This window comes from Phaseolus vulgaris, chromosome 10, assembly GCF_051622355.1.
Source record: "Phaseolus vulgaris cultivar YP4 chromosome 10, ASM5162235v1, whole genome shotgun sequence".
Classification (NCBI taxonomy): Eukaryota; Viridiplantae; Streptophyta; class Magnoliopsida; order Fabales; family Fabaceae; genus Phaseolus; species Phaseolus vulgaris.
The window spans coordinates 6,650,286-6,671,152 of record NC_143507.1 but is presented as its reverse complement, the minus strand read 5'-3'; the positions used below and the strand labels follow the sequence as shown (position 1 = coordinate 6,671,152).

At 30.6% G+C, this 20,867-nt stretch overlaps 2 protein-coding genes across 3 annotated transcripts; both read right to left on the bottom strand.

Annotated features, from left to right (window-relative positions):
* Positions 1–1,673: 1,673 nt before the first annotated feature.
* Positions 1,674–8,558, bottom strand: LOC137819358 (putative linoleate 9S-lipoxygenase 5). The gene is made up of 9 exons (XM_068623174.2): positions 8,158–8,558; positions 7,369–7,652; positions 6,471–6,711; positions 5,701–6,042; positions 5,363–5,448; positions 4,968–5,057; positions 3,933–4,231; positions 3,530–3,793; positions 1,674–2,664 (listed from the first exon to the last, which is right to left on the bottom strand). Exons 1-9 carry the CDS (start codon positions 8,375–8,377, stop codon positions 1,887–1,889), a joined length of 2,604 nt encoding a protein of 867 aa, XP_068479275.1. The 5' UTR covers positions 8,378–8,558; the 3' UTR covers positions 1,674–1,886.
* Positions 8,559–10,613: 2,055 nt separating this feature from the next.
* LOC137818487 (serine carboxypeptidase-like 20) lies at positions 10,614–16,344 on the bottom strand. 2 transcript variants are annotated; one of them, XM_068621942.2, is made up of 15 exons: positions 16,139–16,344; positions 15,736–15,882; positions 15,485–15,630; positions 14,985–15,061; positions 14,716–14,838; positions 14,505–14,607; positions 14,389–14,426; positions 14,217–14,318; positions 13,663–13,743; positions 13,337–13,582; positions 12,508–12,573; positions 12,315–12,436; positions 11,448–11,561; positions 11,210–11,255; positions 10,614–10,847 (listed from the first exon to the last, which is right to left on the bottom strand). In XM_068621942.2, exons 2-15 carry the CDS (start codon positions 15,879–15,881, stop codon positions 10,764–10,766), a joined length of 1,494 nt encoding a protein of 497 aa, XP_068478043.1. In that variant the 5' UTR covers position 15,882; positions 16,139–16,344; the 3' UTR covers positions 10,614–10,763. The 2 variants fall into 2 exon arrangements, with proteins under 2 accessions (XP_068478043.1, XP_068478044.1); XM_068621943.2 differs by having other exon boundaries at positions 16,050–16,331.
* Positions 16,345–20,867: the final 4,523 nt, after the last annotated feature.

Sequence of the window (20,867 nt, the reverse complement as noted above, 5' to 3'; positions counted from 1 at the left end):
GCATCAAAGAATATTCTATGTCATAAATTATATGTACAAGGATAAATTACCTTCAACGTCTCACTTGTAATGCATGTGATAGTTGTAACTATTTTCACATGTCACTTTTAAGCACATGTGACGGTTGTAACTACTTCTATGTGTCACTTTTAAGTACATGTAATGGTTGTAACTACCTCCATGTGTCACTTTCAAGCACATGTGATGGTTGTAACTACCTTCACATGTTACTTTTAAGTGCATGCGATTGTTGTAACTACTTTTGAAATCTTGGAAGTCTAAGGGAGTAGAGTAGACACATGAAGTGTTTCTAACTTCAACATGTCACTTTCAAAGTCATGTGTTACGTTGTAACTACTTGCACATGTCACTTTCAAGTGTTTGTGAAGGTTGTAACTACTTCATATGTTTCTCCCTTTTTCTCTCCCTTTTTCTAAAATCATTATTTCCTTTACTATCGATCCATCTCCATTTTAAAAGGACTTTCCTTGACCACAAATTTCTTATTTAACTCCTTCAAACTTAGAGAATCCTAAACTTTTCATGAGATTTTCTTTTTATCATACTGAACTAGCAGTTTCTTCTTGCAACCTTACATTTTTCTTCTTGTATCCCACAATGTTGTGCAAAGACAAATTCATCCCTATATAAGAAACTGTACATTTATTTTTTTGTATTATGGATTACAAAATCCGGTAAAATTTTGGATGGGTGCCTTCGGTAACCTTTCGGATTGGTGCTTCCGGTAGTATATGAATGGCAATGTTAATCCAAAATAAAACAAATGTAGAACATCCATAATTAAAAAACCATTCCGGATCCGCCAATTTGTAATTCAAAATATGCTTTCTGGATTCAAAAATCCATAATTGAAAAAAATCATTCCGGATCCACAATAGAAATTAGGCTTCCAGATTCAACAATTCGAAAATCAACAATTTATGCAAACTTTGCTTCCGGAACACCCCCTCATCCAGAAAGCAACATGATTCACTTCCGGATTGATGAATCCATAGCACACTCTTAGATCCCGATTTCAAATAAAAGGTGAAAATTAGTTTCAATATTTATAAAATTTTCGGGGTGCAGAAAGAAAAAAGTAGGGGTGTAGGAAGAAACTGTCTACTGAACTTTAGATATTGCATTTTTATTTGTTTCTTTACATTTCCCATTATTTTTCTTTTCTTTCATTTAACTTTTCAATTTGTCTTTCACAGTTTTAACATTTATTTTATATTTTAATTTTCGATTTTATATTGTAAATACTTTTGCAAGTGAAATTATCAACTTGGCATAAAATTTTAACTGTGAACATAATGGAAGGAAATATGTTACTCTTTGACTATATTTTTATTTTCAAAGGTTTAATAAGCTTTAAATGGGAAGTTCTACAATAAAAATTCCCAAATTTATTACTTAACTCAAATTAAAAGCTCTCCTGGTCCTACATTTAAACTCACAATATTTGTGTGAATTTGCTTTTTTTTTTTATCAAGCACAAATATTTTAATTTATTTCATGTGTTTATATTGAAATTTTATATATTTCACTTGCATGCATTTATGAGATATCTAAGTACTGAAAAAATATGCAAAAATTCAATACAACTATGAGACATAGAAATATGTAACACAGAAGCATGTGCCTTGATGTACCAAAAATAGAAGTTGCCATAAAGAAATGATATTGATATCATTTTTATTTGTAAACTGTAAGAAGCAACTTATAATTTCTCTTTTGTTTTCAGAAATGTTCTAAAGTTAAAGTTTGCATTAAAGATCTTAATAAGTTTTCAATATAACAACACCAAAAACGTTTAAAGAAATACACATAAGTTTTATCCATCAACAATGAACACTTGGTGCACACAAAGCTGTAACAAGAAGTCAAATTGATATGCTGTTAGGTATTCCCCTTCCTGTGATTCCACTTGTTGAGGCAGAAGAAGTAGCTGCATCAGGGTACAAAAGAGTGTACTCAATGTTTGCAGGGCCACGTCTATTCTTAAGCTTAGGATCCCTATTCCTTTGCATGATCCTTGCTTGAATCTCCTTTAAATCTTGTTTGAACTCAGCAAATCTGTTCTGAATCACTTCATTGTCTATCCACCCTGGTGATTGCTGGCATCCCAAGTAGACCTCATCACAAGTGTGCCTTGAGAGAACATCCACCAATGCCACTGCAAGACTAGTCTCAAACCTATCAGGAAGCATCTTGAGGAAAAACTTATCTGGGTCCTTCAGGAACTCACCAAACTCCACTGTCCCTTCTACAGGAACAAATTTCCTGCATAGTGTGGGGCGGTTTGGAGGGTAGCCACTGTATGCATATTGACCATAGTTTAGAGATGCATGTTTGGCAGAAGCAATCCATATGAGGGTTGTTAGTGCTTCCACAAGGCTTGAGAGTGTTGTCATTTGGTCCCACCCTGTGTCATTGTGTTTGTCACCATGCCCTTGAGTTCTGATCTCTGACCACCAGGCTTGCACTTCAACATCACCCTCAATGGCCTCGTTGTCTTTGTAGAAGAATGAGCAAAAGTCTTTAACCCATTCTTTGATGGCTACCCATATTTCAAGTCCATCAGTGGCATAGGGATAGTCCACCAACAGAAGCTGAATCCCTGTGGGGTTATTCATGTCAGGATCTTCTACAGCCATGCCCCTGCAAAATTAGTTGTTGTTGGATTAGCCCTGCATGAAGGTAAAAGTAATGGAACCTCTATATTTTCCCACCCGGATTAAACCATTCACCATGTTACTCTAGTTTTATGTTCTAGTCTATATATGAGAAAACTGTAAGTTCTAGTTCTTATATTATGCATAAAAGTTAAGTTTTCACCCCAGTTGTTAGCACCATAGAAAACTTACTGGCAATGTAAAACTACTACAAAGACTTTTTGATGATGACAAACTGCTACAAGAAATAAAGGGACCAAGTGAATAGTTTAACCTCCTTTACACATTTTTATGCTTCTTTTAGGTTAAATGAGTCATCTGGATTTTATTGGTGATACTCATTTAAGAGTCAGTCCTTCTATATAAGAAACTTAAGTTTTAGTTCCCAAAAAGGACATATACTATAGGGTCTAGAACTTGGAAAACATAGTGCAACAAAAAGGAGTATAATACTAATAAGGATATATAAGGACTAAAACTTATGTATTTATTTTACACAAGGTTTGATTTGTGCATTGGTGTCACATACATGAGTGTTGTTAATTTAGATTTTTCAACTATCATTAAAATACTTAATGTTTCTGCAATTTTATATTTTGTTTGTAAGATTGGTTAAAGTTTTCTTGTGTTAAAAAAGTTAGATGCAGGCGATGCTCAGTCATAATTTGCTGTTTCCTCTGCACAATTCAGGGTTCCATAGTTTTTCTATTTAAATTCTTGCTATAAAATTACAAACCTCGCCAAATCAACTTGTAAGGTGAAGTTTGCACCCATTTATACATTATAATTTGGTCTTTATCTCTAGTCAACGTGGGTTCTTCAATAATTCTTAATGAAGGTTTGTGATGTACCTTTCGAGTAGATCAGCAGGGAGTCCTTGCTCATTGAAGCTCCACTCTTTATAGAGGTCACATGAGATATGCATACAGATTTCACCTGGAAATAATATTCTCTCGAGAATTCCTCCAGAGTTTAAAAGGATGAGTCTTGCCAGGGCATTTATGTGCATGGTATCTTTGAAATGAGGATTCAACAACCTATGGATTGGATGCATAACACTTAGTCTTCTTTTGGTGGCAATGATAAAGGGTTCAACAACTGCATGGGTGCATAACCTGCATAAGTTTTCATTGCATAATACTTAAATGCCAAAGAAAACGTGATAATAGAGTAAGTGTACTACTGAATTTCTTTGTAGTTCATTATTTTCTCAAATAAAACAATATTTGTGATTGCAGAAAGATTTCAACTCACCAATGGCTAATTAGTTGATGATAAACAGCATCATTAGCTAAAACATGAGTTTTAGCAAGCTGCCAAAGTGCTGCTTGTGTTCCCTGCTTGGCTGGAAGAAAAACTCTATGGATTTCAAGGTGAGGAGATGGGCCTGGCAAGCTAAGTTCTATTGCCAATGGCTTAAGCATGCCATCACTCCTTAAGAATAGTAGGGTCCTTGATGCATAAGCACATACCCCATTTCCGTTTATTCTGTTCAAATATGGAATGAGATAGTCATGGTGGTTCAGCATGAATATTCTTCCCTGCTCCATTGCCTACACAATTTTATAAGGAAAGAGAGGACAAGAAATAAATAACACCCCCATTGAAGAAAAATTACCCTTAACTACCAGTCAATTTAGCCAAGTTTTAATTTTCTTTTTGCTTTATTAACTCCAATAAATGTAATGAGCAAAACTCCAATAAACATTTACTGTTTGTATTCTCCAATCAGATTTGGAGTTTCATCTCTGTAATCTGAGTAACAAAAGTCCATTAAATGTCATCATATATTACTAAGGTGAAGCTTCAAATGTGATTGGAGAACAACACTAACAGTACCTACAGGTCCAATAGTATCTAAGTTTTCTTCTAATACAACATGCATGCAGAAAGTTATAATCTGTGTTAGGATTGATTGAAAGGTATGGAGTAGTATTATTTAAAATAGGATGGTATAGATTATAGAATGATACTATGTTTCAGTAAGGAATGGAATGAGTATCAACATGAACAACTCAACCACATACTCTATTTCCTTAACTAATCATCTCATCATGACCTACACTTCAAATGATTGTTGTGGCAAATATCTTAACCATGATACTTATTGTTTGAAAAGAACTTAAGGTTTTACAAATTGCATTTTAATTTTCTAATTTCTTAGCTCATGAAAGGTTATAAAAAGTAAATAAGAATTGTGACTACAACTTGAGGGTTACAACTTGAATACTATTTAATATCTTCCAAAAGGAAGTAAGAAAAAAAAGTTTATTTTCTTTGACAACTTGCCTGAGAAAGTGTCCATCCTTCTAGCTTCTGTTCTATGATTGATTTCTGTATTGAACTCGGTACTCCGTATTTGTTTTGAGGTGGAAATGTCTGGAAGGAATATTGAAACCAAAAATAATTAGGTTAAAAGTCACGAAATGGTTGTTTCAATTAGACTTTTACAGTTAAACTATTGAAAATCACTCTATGACTTTTACAAAATATTATAAAAAACAATAATTTTACCATACATGCAATCACATGACAATGTAAAAAACCTTTACACTGACACTGAATTTGTAATTGTGTTAAAGGATTATATGTTTCCACTGTAAGAAACAGTGTTTTGCTTTTATGTATCATCATATAACATAGCAGAGTGTTTCTAAATCCTAGATCATAAGTGTATGAAGTACCGTTAAGCATTCTATTCTGGTGGGGTGAGTTCCTGCAAGCATTTGTCTTCCAAACTCCATATCATCTTTCCAAGTCAAATCATTTTCTGAAAAGCAAAAGATCACAAAAAACAATGTCATGAAACAACTTAGCATAATTAGTAGTATCTTTGACAAAACAACAATTCTATTCATTATAAGAGAGAACTCTAGAAATTTAACTAGGTTACAAATTTCCTAATGTGTTGCCTTTCAATCTATGATTTATTTACTGTACAACTGATCTCCTAAATCAACTGACATTGTAACCAACTAACTGAAATATTATATACAAATAAATGGTATCAAGTTTTCTTTACCTGATATGATTTGAGGGATAGGCAATTGTTCACGATTTTCCATGTTTGCAATAGTTATTTCCTTCAAGTATGCAAAAGGTATCAGTTTCTTTAAGTTCTCTTTCATCCATCCCTCAATTGTTTGGCTCCCATTGCTAGAAAACATGTCAAGTAACTCTTCGAATGATTGAAAGTTTGCAGAATTTCGCTCTGGTAATAATTCTGCTTTTGGTGACAAAAAATGTACCATAGCATGGAAACAATTTGATTTCAACTCCTTCAATTTATTAGGGGCAAATCTCTCATCTGATGGAACATATATGCCAAAGTTCATTGGTTGTGGCCGGCTCTCACTTGATGGACCTAAAATTTCCCCATATACACATGAAAATAGGAATCAGAATCAACTCAAAAGCTACTCTATATATTGCAGACACAATGTAACACATACTCTTAAATTTCAAAGGACTATATTCTTATTTAGGTTCATTTTTCCACTGAGGTCCTCCAATCACAGATGCAAAGGCAAAAGTACCAATGGTAATGAAACTTGAAATGTTAAGACTAGTCTGTAAAACAAATGTATTTTCTGAGGATTTATCCTTTTTATTGATGTTCTATAAAGTAATGAAGTAAGGGTGCATCCATCCTTGATTTAACAGTACCTTGTTAGGCTTAACCAACCTTAAACCAAGGGTATTAAAGCATGTTATTAAGCTGCAATTCCACTGGTTCATGCCAATTTAGATTTCTACCTTGAACTGAATCTAAGGGGAAAGTAAAGTAAGTACCTGCTGCACTCAGTTTTCGACCTGTTCTTCCTCTACGAGGATATGGAAAAAACTTTGTGCCACCAAGAACTGGTCTAAGGTGTTCAGGACCTTTTTCAGGATCTCCAAGATCATTATAGTAGTCATAGTCATAGATTCTATCACATTCCTTTCTTTCTCCAGTTCCATTACCCCTCAATTTATCAAGCTCTTCCTTTCTTAGTTCCACTAATGCTCTTGGCGTCTGACTTGGAAGATAACACTGTCACAACCACATAGTTATGCACTTTCATGTAACATAAAATTTCCAAGTATAATAGGAAAACAAGATTAAACTAATCATTTGGTCCTACAACTGACACTCATTTCAGAATCAGTCCCTGCCTGAAAAAATATGTTTTAGTCACTACAAGACAACTTTTTGGTCAATAAAACATTAGAAACTTAGGACCTATTCAGATAAGTTTCTCCAGAAGAACTTAGGACCTAAAAACTGTTTTCTGCAACAACTTCACACTACTTAGCAATTAATATTTCATTGAAAATCTATTATATTTTGAAAATAGTTCCCAATAAAGAGTTTAAAAACCAAAAAACAGAAACAATTGGGAAATATTTTCTCATGTAGTTTTGTTGTCATCTTGTTTAATCTCTTACTCAACTCCATACCCTGCTCTTTGCCTAACACCTTCGACCAACTGTGTAGCAACCTTGTTTAGTTACATCTTGAATACTAAAAAAACTATTGAAAATGTAAATCAACACACCCTTAGTAATAGCAGGACCTATATGTACTAATAAGGGCATTTAAAGAAAAGAAAAAAGCTCAAGGTCTTCTTTTCATATAGGGACTAGTTCCTGCGTAGTGTCACTTATGATCCAAATGATTAGCTTAAAGAGAAAATAATATAGAACATACTCTATTTGAGAAGAAGAGTCTATCAGATTTGGTCTTCTTTATTGGATATATCCATGAATTGATATCATAGTGAATGATGCCGTTGCTAGAAGTCTCAATAGATGCAGACTGAAGGAAGAACTTCTTCTTGTACTTGTTTTGAATAGCAAAAGCTCTTGGAGTTCCAAAATTTGAGTCAACATGTATCTTAATTTTATATATCATGGTTTGTGCATCATGGCTGTGTTTCATGCTCTCTCCTTGTTTGAAATATGCTTTCTCGCTCAATTTCCCTTTACCAGTCTCTGTCCAGTGCAACACAAAGTTGGAAACACAATATGTTCCCTTTATTAAAACATATCTTCCAAATATACTAAACCATGCAATTTAAACAAGTTCTTATAAAGCAAAAACAGTTAACTTTTAATTTGTTTTCTTAATTAAAAAAGTTATAATCTAGTATTCATGTTTTCTATATATAGCCCCTCTCATCAAGATGGTTTGTTCATACATTTTTGTCTCTCTAAATATCATGAATTTTTCTCAGTTTTACCTTCACTTTCAAGAGCTAGAGGGATGGATCTAGACAAGCATAGGATGCAACCTTCTCTCCTACCAATCTTTACATAAAAAATTATCATTTTGAAACTTACTGATGTATACAAGTCAAAGTTTCCTCCCAACACACCCTCTAACACAGTTTGTTCATCATTTTTGGAGTAATACTTGCTTATTTCCAAAAGCTCTTTTTCTAAAAGACTATTTCTTTTGAAAAACCAATGTTATGTGTATAGAAAGGTGTGTACTTACCAGGATCAACATCAGTCCCACTATAAATCTGAACAGAAATTAACTTTCCAGGTATGGATTTGCTTTGGTTGTGTGTGATAATGAACTTCCCCTTGAGAGTTAGTTGTTGAGTAGCTTGGCATATAGGATTGAAGTTATGAGCAATTTTGGTTGTGACTGAAGAAGAGTGCCTTCTGGGCACACTACTTGAAGCCATTTTTGGCACTTCATTCATACTCATACTTCCTTCTTACTTTGTTGGTGTTTCTAACAAAAATCTGCAATAACAGCTTCTGCATGAGCCATAGTAATCAAATTATGGTGCTGGTTTAGTTGTGTTCAATTCAAATACTTGTCTTCCTGTTAGTAACATTGCATCTGATACCTTACTTTTGTCTTCACCATGAGGTTTTCTTGTGACTAAGAAAATGGCACCAACTAGTTTCTTTAAATTTTAAGTTTTCATTAAGATTCTAAAAACAATCTTTCCTAAAACATTTCAAACATTTTCGTTTTTGTGATCAAAATTTTCATTATGAAGTGTTTTGGAACTTTTTCCAATGTAGCAACTTCTCATATCTTTTACTCTAATAATAATAATTATTCAAATAACATAGTTTATTATACTAATTTATTAAGTCATTGTGAATTAGGTTTTCGGACAACCAAATTCTAAATGTGAATGAGTATGATTTTACAAGAAAATTAGTTAAACAGGATTCTAGTTTACTTTCTTATTTAAAAATGATGGAAAAAGAATTTATCATTTTGAGATTTTAAAAGGTAATTATTTAAAATGTGGAAAATAGTCCTTTTGCAAAAACATATTTAAAAAAATTATAGAGAACATAATAATTTAAAAAATAATTATTTAAAAAAGAAAATTTGTTAACAAAATTAACATTTATAAATTTTGAAATAATTTTGTTTTGTAATTTCAGCACGAAAGCTTCATTAAAAAAAGGAAACGATTTTTTTTAAAAGTAGTGGAAAGTATTTTATATAATTTAAATTCTTGATTTGTGAATAATAAATATAATAATTAAAATATTTATAAATGAATAATTATTTTTTAAATTAATTAATCAAAGAAATTATATAAGTTATGAAATTAATTATTTTATAAAGAACATTATTTATTTATTTTTATCCCTGTTGTTATTATCGTAATTATTTTAATAATTATGTCTACGATTAAAAATAAATTTAAAATTGTATAAATAGAAAGTTGAAAATTCACAGAATGCATTAAATATAAGATTAATTTTTACATTTTTACATTTTACATTTACATTTACTTATTTTGTATTTTATGTATAAATAAATAACTATTAGTATTACATTGTTTAATTGAATACAAAACTAAATAATCACTTCTCTAGATATTTAATTTTCTAAACAAATTAAATTTCCACATTTTTTATTTTTTAATTAACTAATTCTTAAAACATTTATTTTTCTAAATACTTGTTTCTTGAATTATAATATTTTTAAAATAATTATTTCTTAATATAATTAGTTTTTCAAATTATTTTTAATATATATTTAATCTTCTAAAATATTATTTCTCAATATATACCTTTCTAAAATTTTATTTTCTAATATATAACTTTTTACGATTTTATTTAAAATATTTATTTATTATGTTAAAATCATCTTCTCTTAATTTTTGAATAAAAAAACAAAAAGAAATGAATGAAGAATAAAAAAAAGAAATTAAAATCCAGTTCAAAATTCGATTCCTCAATAACTGAATTCTAAACTAGTTTTCTAAGAATTTTACATCCAAGTATCGAATTTTGAAATGAACAATAAACCAATGGCAATTGCTTCTTGCACCATATCAATGCACCCAATTTTAGTTGAAAAGACGAAAAAGCCCTTCAACAAAATGGAGTACATCTAAAAATACATTCTGGACTCTTTTTTTTCAGAAATATGTTTCCGAATTTTTTTTCCAAAATAATTTTTTTTATTACGAATTTTCTTATCGAAAATGGGATTTTAACTTTTGTTTCTGAATTTTTATTTATGGAATTTAATAATCTCCTTCGGATCTATTTTTCTAAAATATATTATTTTCAATTTTGAATTTTTATTTCCGGAAAAAGGGCATTTTTGGAAATTTAAAACTGCGTAGGGTGCAGGTTAAAAAGATTAGGTGTAGGAAGCAATTGTCTAAACTAATTGGTAAAAGAAAAGTAGAAGTGTGTTAGTTTGAAAAAAAACCGTATTAATTTTATGATTTATTCTTTATTTTCATTTTAGAATCAAATTTTCTCAACAATTTCCAAAAAATTCTAATACACTCAATTTGTTAAAAGAAAAATTGTTTTAACATTAAAAAGATATTTAAATGTTTGAAAATATTAATTGATGATATTGTTTTATCTTCATTAAAATTATTTTCAAGTCAAAATCAGTGAAAAAAGAATTTACCTAAAGTTAATATTCCAAAATTATGAAAGACTTCTACATAAAATATAACATCTAGTCTAGTTTAATATTACTGATATAAACATAGAATACATGTATAAATCTGACAGCAAACATCCAGAAATCATCATTATTATTAATAATAAATTGTATAGAAGATCAGAAGCACCATTGTGTTTCTTGTTTCTTTCTCATATTGGAATTCCAGCCAAAAAGCGTTTGTAAAAGTCCAATGCCTCTACTGGTTTATATTCAGGAACAGTATGTCCAGATCCCTGCAACCAAAGTAACCAAATATTATAAACAACTCAATCAACAATAAAACTATTACATAGTTTTTGAAGTCTATAATTAAAAATGTCACATGGCATTATCTGTCTTAATCAGTCCCATTTCTTATTTAATAAGACCTTCATAATTTCATCTCATCATGAGTTTATCAGAAATTTGTATGCATAAACACTTATCATGAATTGAAAAGTAATCATCTGAATATGCTTGTATGATAAAAAAATTATTGTTTATGTATTCTTAAAGAGGAATTTCAGGTGAGAGGTAACACATGTTGTTATCTTGATCCTAAGCATGGGCAAGGTTAGCTCAATTCTCTTGTTTTATATGTTATGTATGGACAAACCTTTATGGTCAGAAAAGTAAGGTTTTTGTCATATCCTTGTGTATACCTGCAACCAATCAAGACAAGCAATTAGATGTTTTATCTTTTGTACTTTTGATCAAACATGTTTTGTATTCTTGCATTTTTAAAATGATAAATGTTGCTTGTTTCAAAAAGGTTGTTTCTTCCATTTAACTTCAAATATTTTATGATTTATCAAGTAGGGATAAGAGAACAGGGAAATGGAACAAGGAAATACCCAGCAACTTGACCATTGGAAGACCATGGCCTCCATTCATCAACAATCTTGTATCCAATCGATCTTGTCCAGGCCTGACTCCCAGTATATGGTACACACATGTCATGATCACCACTGCCAGAAACATGAAACTTTTAAATTTTCTACCAATTAACACCATGAAGCATTTACCAAAGATAACAGCAAAAATAAGTAGACATGCAATGAACTGTGACAAGAAAAGTTTATCAAGTTAAGAAAGTAGATACTAGCAGTGTCAGTCATTATGTGGTCATAATCATAACATTTGAGAGCCTTAGTTATTTTTGACATCTTCAAAAGTTTTCATTCTACCTTTTCAGAATTTTCTCAAAATGGAGGAAATAGCATAGAATTCTAGTATGGTATTTTCCAGAAAGACAGTTTTCTTTCTGTATGTTCAAACCCTTAAATACACTTGATTCCTGCAGTTCTGCAATGGCTGTGAAATCTAAAATGTTAAAGAATCTAACAATGTACTTCTTTTGACATATTCCATGGCATAAACCTCAAAACTCGTTGTACAAATGCATCATAAGACAGAGAGGAAAACAATAAATAGAACAAGCATATAGCTTTGTGAAACTGATTAGAATTTAGCAGCACATTTGTTGACATTCAAATAAAGTAAACGGTGATTCAACAACACTCTCCAGTGGCTATTCTAAAACATGTTCACCTATGTATTTTCCTTTGGTAAACATTGGCAGAAAACAACAGGGACTATTGCATCTGAAAAGGTGTCCAAATTTGCTTTCATACAATCAACTGGGACAGTTAATTGCCTAAATTATTGCAATGGAATATTCTCAGTTACCAGAATATAAAAAATGTTATCTGGAAATTCACCTGAATATAAGTGCTCTATAACCTTTGGAAGTTAAGTTCTTGTGGTAGTTGATCATGCTCCCAGCATCATGATCAAAGGTAATTCTGTCTGTGCAAATATCCCAACTACCTATTTCACTTTCCTGTTTCATCAGAAAGATCACAATTTAGTGTTTTCATATCTAAAGTTTAGGATTCTTACAAGAAACATCACCTGTGCAGCATGAATTGCTGTCCTGACTGCTTCATCGTTCAACCATGCGTTTGCAACCACGTCGTCCTAAAGATAGTATTACATCTTGTTACTAGCTAAAACATTCAATGAAAAGGTGATAGATACACTAAAAATGATGCCAATTATAACATGAATGTAGACCCCAGGAACATTTTGACCAAAGCAGATATGATAGCATAAGACAGACTGACAATAATATTGCCCCTTCAACATTGAAATATTTTGTCACAAGCTAGTACTTTACTTCTAAACCAAATCACAACAAATGACACAAGAATGAAACAAGTTGTTGTCAGAAATATAATAGCTTTGATTTTTGGTAGGGAATGAACAATAACTTCAGATAGTTAAAGCCCTCAATAGTAATGACATTTAGAAGGTAAAACTTAGTTTTCTGTGAACTCCATTATGTGCCAATGGAATCTGGCATATCCTTATTTGTTAGAAATGTTTCCAGTATCGCTTATTTCTAGTCTGAATTGAGAAACAAGCATTACTTCAAATATATAAGCTTTAGAACAATATCGAGGACACTTTTAAGAGTTTCTCTAACTAAGTTTGGCACATTCTCTTTTTCAGGACTATTTTTCATCAATTTCTAATTCAGAAATCACCACTAGTTGTTTTAAAGATGAAAGAATTACAAGTTCTATTTTGATTTTGGCAGAAAGGAATCAACAGTTCTGAGGTGTGTACAAGTAGCCATGAACTTCATGAAATAGTCAAGCAAAATTAAAACCATTTGGTAGTTGGTAAGTAGATGTTGAATGGTAAAAATAGATACATAGATAGCAGCGATGGAACCTACCGTGCATGGTGGAGAAAGCTGCAAATTCATCAGCTGGGGCCAAGTTGGTACAATTCCATCTCTCACAGGTGCTCTTAGGGGCCAAGCACGACCGAACATTCTTTTCCTCACTGGGAAAGGTTTTTCAGTCTCACCCAACTTCCGGAAGCTAGATGGCAACCTAATATAGGATTCTGTAATATTCACTGCCTCTGTGCCATGATAGCATGGTTCTAGGATGTTGTAAATGTTAACCCCATCAATCAACTAAAACAACAAGAATCATCAATGAGTTCCAAATTCACTTAGCTCATTTCTTGCCAATCATTTATATATAGTTAAATCACCTTATCAACTTTTGCAAGCTTGATAAAACAACTTTCATTGGTTGGATTATAAAAATTTCCGTTGCACTCACTGGTCACCTCCTGCAGATAGTACCACTTATTAAATGAAACATATGTATATGACAACAAAGCATAGCAAGCTTTCAAACAGAAAACAGACTCGTTAAAACCAAAAATTTAAAGTTCTAAACGTGTTCTTAAATAGTGCATGGTAGACTCTTATCAGTCTACAAATTGGGTTTACGAATCGAGTTTACAGAACTCCCACAAGTTTGAGTAGACCCGTGAATCTGATAACCTTGGTGCATATTGCTTTGTAATACATATTGGAAAGTTTCCTTAATTGCAATCAATATCATTCCTAACCCGCCTAAGTTGGAGCTTCTTCTGTCTGGCATTCGTTGCAGTCTCCAGCACCTTCCTTGTGCTGGGTGTGACTAAGTGTGTTTAGTTCCACATCGTCAAATTTTACATATTTTATAAAACAAAGACAATCAAATAATATAATGGTCTATTAATGGTGACCTTTGCTATAATGAGGGATTAATTTTCACCTCAAACAGGTCATCTGAGATAAGTCCCATCCCATGTACAAATGGAATAAGAGCATTGCCATCAAATTGTTCATCTGTGACACCATTTCCAACCATGTAACCCTGCACACAATGACCATGAGATTGCATCCACAGGTTTGAAAACATAAATTGAGCCATCAAAGATAAAGACCTTGAAATTTAGCTTGGGCTCCACACCAGCCTCAATTCCTGTGGAACATCAAGAAACTGCATCTTATTTCTGACTCTATCATTCAAAACTTTAAGAACACAACTTACAACTACTACCTTTCACAACTTCAGAAGCAAGTGTAGGCACATACACTCCTGCATAGGACTCTCCAGCAATGAAGAACGGGTTGGAAAGAAACTCAGGGTATAGTTCAAACCACTTTTTTTTAAAACACACAAAAAGGTATATATGTTAGAGAATTGTGATGAACACAAACTTCTTGATTCAAATATTTACTCAGTATCTCCCAGTTGTTTCCTTAATTACCTTAAGGAGAAAGTCATGTGAATCAGAGGCAGTCTGTGTGTCTCCAGTTATGTAATCAGTTGCATTCTTTGAGTATGAAAACCCCACACCAGCAGGAGAATCCAAATATATAACACTGGAAACCTATAATGCAACACAGAATTGATAACAAGAAAACACAACCACTGAATGATTGATGAATTACAGAGACTGAACCCAAAACATAACTGTAACACAATAAACCATCATTCTTCCCCATCTAAATTCCACACTGTTTATAGAGTACATACCTTTGACCAGCTGTATGGATTGAGGTGTAGTGTGGGAAGACCCCCCTTTGTCTTTGCTGCCTCAAAATTAAAAGGACCTGAAACACATAATTACTTGTCACATGATCCATAAAGTAAACCTAGGGACAACAAATGCCTCTACCGGAACCATATTTTCAGCTGAAGGCCTATTAGAACAGCCATCAAATCTACTTAGAAGAAAGTACCAGCTATTCATTAAAAAATGTTTTTTTCTTGTTTTGCATAAGTATCTTTCTTCAGAGATAATGATGTTTGAAACACAGTCAAACACTAAATGTGAAACATCTCCTGGCAAGGATTCAAAACCATGATTCATCACATTGTCAGAGATTAGCCTCACTAGGCCCAACTACAATTGGTGTGAAGAAAACACTACGGTGTGAGTAATATTTAATCATGTCTAGGTCAAAATTCCTAATGTTCTTCCTAAACTCTGTCAAAAGAAAAAAGGGCAGTGTAGAAAATGAACAATTAATTACCATGCTCATACACGAATCCATCAAAACTAGAGCAGCCAGGTCCCCCATTAAGCCACAAAACCACAGGGTCCTCAGAGGGTTTACCCTGTGATTCAACAAAATAGTAAAACAAGTTCTTCCCATGATTCTCACCCACTGTCACATACCTTCAACAATCCAAAAACTTGAGGGTTAACAACACTGATTTCCCAAAGGGTCAACATTTCAGAAAACAAAAAGACATATTTGGAGAAAATAACAGCACTTCTCACCCAGCATAGTGCTTGGAAGGTAGAGTCCCACTGAAGCCAGGAACCTGTGTCACAGTGGCACTTTCTGGTGCTGATTGTGTTGACACAAAGCACAGGAAAATATGAAGTAAGACCAAACACAAGCACATAGTACCACAAGACTCCATCCTGCTCTCAGTCAATCAAGAGAAACAAGGAAAATAAAAATATCTGAGAAAATCTTCATAAATTATCATAAACAGCTAGTTTGAGGCTCAATTTATAGAAGAGTGCTATATGAAGCAGAGATAGGTCCACACAATATTTCATTATTACAAGTTGCAAAACGTGTGCACCTTGGTTATCTTAGAAGCCAAGAGAGTAGTTACTCATATAAAGAATAGGAGAGAGAAGAGAGATTGCCCAATAAGGGTACATGCTTAACTGAATTATGAAGACAACCAAAGTGGCTTTCTAAGAATGGTTGATGTTGAAAAAGTTTAAGGTTATTAAGCATGCTGCAGAAGCAGTTGAATGTTCCATGAAGGCCCAATAGTTGAGAGAGAAACCAACCAAGATAAGGATTTGGTTTGCTGCAGAAACTGCTTTCTGTATTAAGCATTGGATCTATGGAAAATGTTAAAGAAATCCAAGTCAAGGGATTTTATATTAAGTCCTTAATCATGACTAAAAGATTATATAAAAGTGAGTTTATATTTTAATTTTTTTAGTTTTCTATTTAATTCTCATTTCTCAATAATTTAAAATCATTGTTTTGGAATTATCATGTGATGCTCATTAATTATTTGTGAGAATAATAGAAGGACAAGTTATGTCTCTTTCACCTACCACTAGAGGAAAAAATTGAATGAGAATTTTAATCTTAATTTTTTTCATCTTAAACATTGTAAAAGCATTAAAAAAGATGTGACTATCTTTATTTAATGGGCATAAACAATTAAGGAACATTTTAATTGCAAATTCATAACAAGCATCCCATTTTTATTGTGTTTCAAAGTAAAAAATTAAATAAAAAATATACTCAAAAGTAACATAAAAGGACATTTAATATGCATTATTTTGGAAAACAAAATACATTAACAAAACATGCATGAAAATGGAAGAAACATGATCCATCAACTCTGAAATCTGAAATCTAGTTATATGTGCAATAAGAATGATGCAAGATTTGATGTCATAAACAACTACATTGAAAAAATAAAATTGTGGTCCAATAAATTTTATACAATTATATTTGTATTATCTAAGATTCATTTAACAATATACAGTAAAAATGCAAGAAAAGACATACATGAATGGGTGGGTCTTTGGCATTTTCTTTTAATTATAAAATATTTCATTTGAAACGTGTTCACTATTAAATTAGTAGTTTTAATTTGAAGAGTTTGGCTATAAAAATAACAATATTTTATCATTAATCGTCTAATATATTAATCTAACAAGATATGTTAGCCTTCTAAAGTATTTATTTTGGAACACTATAATAATGCTAAACTTCTATAGTATTTAAAAATATGCTTTCCTTTTTAGGTCAAATATATTATTTCTATTTTCATAGTTTTCATTGTGAAAATTATTATATTTTTATCTTTTAAAAAATTTGAGTATTGTTTATTGCCCTTTCAAGTAGTTTTTTCCCATCATGCTATTTTAAGAAATAAAAAATGATAGCATTTATAATTGGATGATATTGTTTATTTCCCCTTTAAGTAGTCTTTTTTTTTTCATCATTGCTATTTTAAGAAATAAAAAATATTGCATTTATAATTGGATGACTTTATCACCCTTTCTTTTCTACACTTCAAGAAAATCATGAACTAAAAACCAATTTTTAGAAACCAAAATAATTAGTTGTAATAGTAATTAAATTAGAGACCATTTTATAAACTAAAAAAAATTGGTTTCTAAATTAGTTTATATTATTGTTAAATAGTTTCTAAATTAGTATATAAGGATTTAGAGACCAAATTTAGAAACTAAATAATTGGTAGTTAAAACATTAGTTGTTAATTAGATACCAATTTAGAAACTATTTAACAATAATATAAACTAATTTAGAAATTAATCTTTTTTTTAGTTTTTAAAATTGTCTCTAATTTAGTTACTATTGTAACTAATTATGTTGGTCTCTAAAAATTGGTTTCTATTTCATGATTTTCTGGTAGTGATATTGATTTATTTTATGATTGATTTAGTAAATTAAAAAATATTTATTAATGTTAAGGAGATGAATAATTATAAATTAATGGTTTCAACGAAATATATTTTAAGGACAAAATATTCACAGAATTTCAAGTTTTAAAGTGGATTATACTTTATATATAAATAATATGTGGTTTCGATTGGATGTCAAACTAGTAATAAATATATTTTTTATTTTATAAAACTTTTTTTTCATTTTTCTTGCCATTGTTTACTAGACTCTTAACATATTTTTTACTTTGAATGTGAGAATTTAAACACTATTGCGTAAACATTGAGGTTGAATAAAAAAATTGTCCAACTTTAATTGCTTTTCTATTGGAAGGTGTGTATCATTACTACAATAATACCATTAAAAGATTTTATATTGGTTTCAAAGTCAATGTTAAAAGAGATATAGTTAAAAATTCATATTTTAATATTTTAAGAGTAATTATGTACATAACTAAATATTGAACTATATATTGAATAATATGTTAGGCTCCAGGAATTTATTTGGTTGTAACTCCACAAAAAATACATCTTATCAATCCTCTAATTTTTAAATAATTCATTTAAAAATTTGAAATAATGAAATTATTTCAAAATTAGATGTTAAATTTACATTGTCTCTTAGTGTAATTTAGAGAAGAAAATGAATAGTTAAGATGTTTTTACGTGGTTCATAATAGTAAAACAACATTTACATATTGATTGTACATTTCTGATTCCAAGTGCTACAAAGAAAATTTCTTGTTATTTACTTCCAAATTCTAAGTACATAAGATTAGTTGTAAAGTTGTGGGCTATTAATGAAAATACAAATCTTACAAAAAAAATTTAGTCTAATATTAGTTGATTTATTTTAAATATGTTTAGTCAAAAAAAAATTCTCATATCATAAACAATTAATTTTAACATGAAAAAAAAATATTAAACGACATTACATTTTTATAATTAAAGAAAAAAGTGTATATTATTCCAAAGAGACCATACTAAATGTTTAGGACAAGTAATAAAAGTATATATGACTTATTTCACTAACCTCACATTTTCATTGGGTATAAAGACTCAAACATCAACATCTTGAACTGATTCAAACATTACTCTAACTAAATTAGATGTCAAAGATGATGGTTGAATTAATCCCTCATGAACTCGTCCAATGACCGATAAAAATAATTGAGTTATATCATCATCAATGTACAAGCGAAAATTAACTCAGTTAATGCTATGTTTAACACTTAGTTAACTCATAATTAATCCTAGCACATGGTTGGTTCCCTAAAATTATGGAAAGACACATGGTAGATCTTAAAATTAAGGAATATTTCATCATTTCTAAGAAGCACATGTTCATGGAAATGTTAAAAGTCATGTGAAGTATATACAATCATCATTATACTTATGAAAGTGATATGTGTTGGTTAAAAACTCTTTATGTGACTATTATAGTTATGAATTTCGTCCCACACGTGTCTCTTTAATTGTATAATATTACATAAGAATTAAATATTTATCCAAGAGTTTACAAAAATTGTGAATTTTTTATATCTTCTTATTTGAACCTGTCTCTTTTGAATCTTCCATAAAAAATTTATGGAGTCTTCTTTTTTATTTTCTTTTTTTTTCTTTTCTTTGCTTTGTTTCTTGTATGTGTTCTTTAAGTTTCTTTTCTCCTTTTTTTTTTTTTAGATTTCTTCCTATTCATGTTTACTCTCATCCCCATCTAGGAGAAAAATTGTCTATGAAATTTCAATAACCTACATTTTTTATAAGTTACAATCATTGAAGTTGTGACTATTATTTAGCATACCTACAAAACAAAGAAATACAAGTATTATTTCTAAAGAAAACAAAATTATTAATAATATTTACATATTTCATTACCCTTTTGTATTCATTGGTCAAAAACAAACCAATGCATTCTCAAAGTTATGAACTACTTTTCAAAATCCATTGAATTTCCTAAACTTATATGATTTTTAGTAAAAGTTTTTCACTTAAATTATAATGGATAAAGTTTCTATGCAAAGAATCTTTACAAAAGTAAAAGCATGTAGTTTTCCCATAAAGTTTACCATGCACACATGGTAGAATGTCCTCTCTCTTCTACGAATCTGCTTTTCCTCTGCCCAATTGATTTTGACATTGTTCATAATCTTTTGCACTTTGATAAGAGGGAAAAGTTCTTGAACCTCTTCTTCTTTTTTCATAATAATATTTTTTTTTCTTCATTAGAAAAAAAGAATAACTTTATAACATTTTTATTCTTCTATCTTCTCTTTCTCTTTCTTATCTTAATTCAATCAATTTTAGTTTTTGTCATTGCATCTCTTATTGGAGCTCTTGCATAATCATTTTCTCATGTTCTTTCTCCACACTCCTCACTATTTTTCATTGGCTTTTATAAAGGCTTGTAGACAAATTTGTAAAACAATTCAAAAACAACACAAGAAAACAAAAACATTAGAATATGGGTTTGTAAAAAATTTCCTAATACTCTCTTAAGTGTTTTCACTCAAAAAGTGCTTCAACTTTTCTGTAAAAGATGTATTAAAATCTGCAAAAGGTGGGTTTCTCTCAAATCACTCGAAAAGAAAGCTCAAAAGTTCTCAAAATTTGCTTCAAAGTTCAAATCATGGAATACTTTCTGTCCAGTGAAATAAAAATAAATCTAAATGCACTTAGAAATCTTTAAAAACTGAAAACTCAAGATATAAACTAAAAGGACTCAATAAAAATAAATCTAAATACACTTAGAAATCTTTAAAATATGAAAACTCAAATCATAAACCGAAAGGAATCAATGGAGAAAACTGATTTCTAAGCAAGAAAATGACACCAAAAGATGCACCAAAATATATGATAAATTACCCAAAAATTACAAACAAAAAATTAAAAAATAGTAGACTTACAAAGGCAAAATTTAAGCAAAAATTTTAACCGTAGGATTCTTGTTAAATATTATA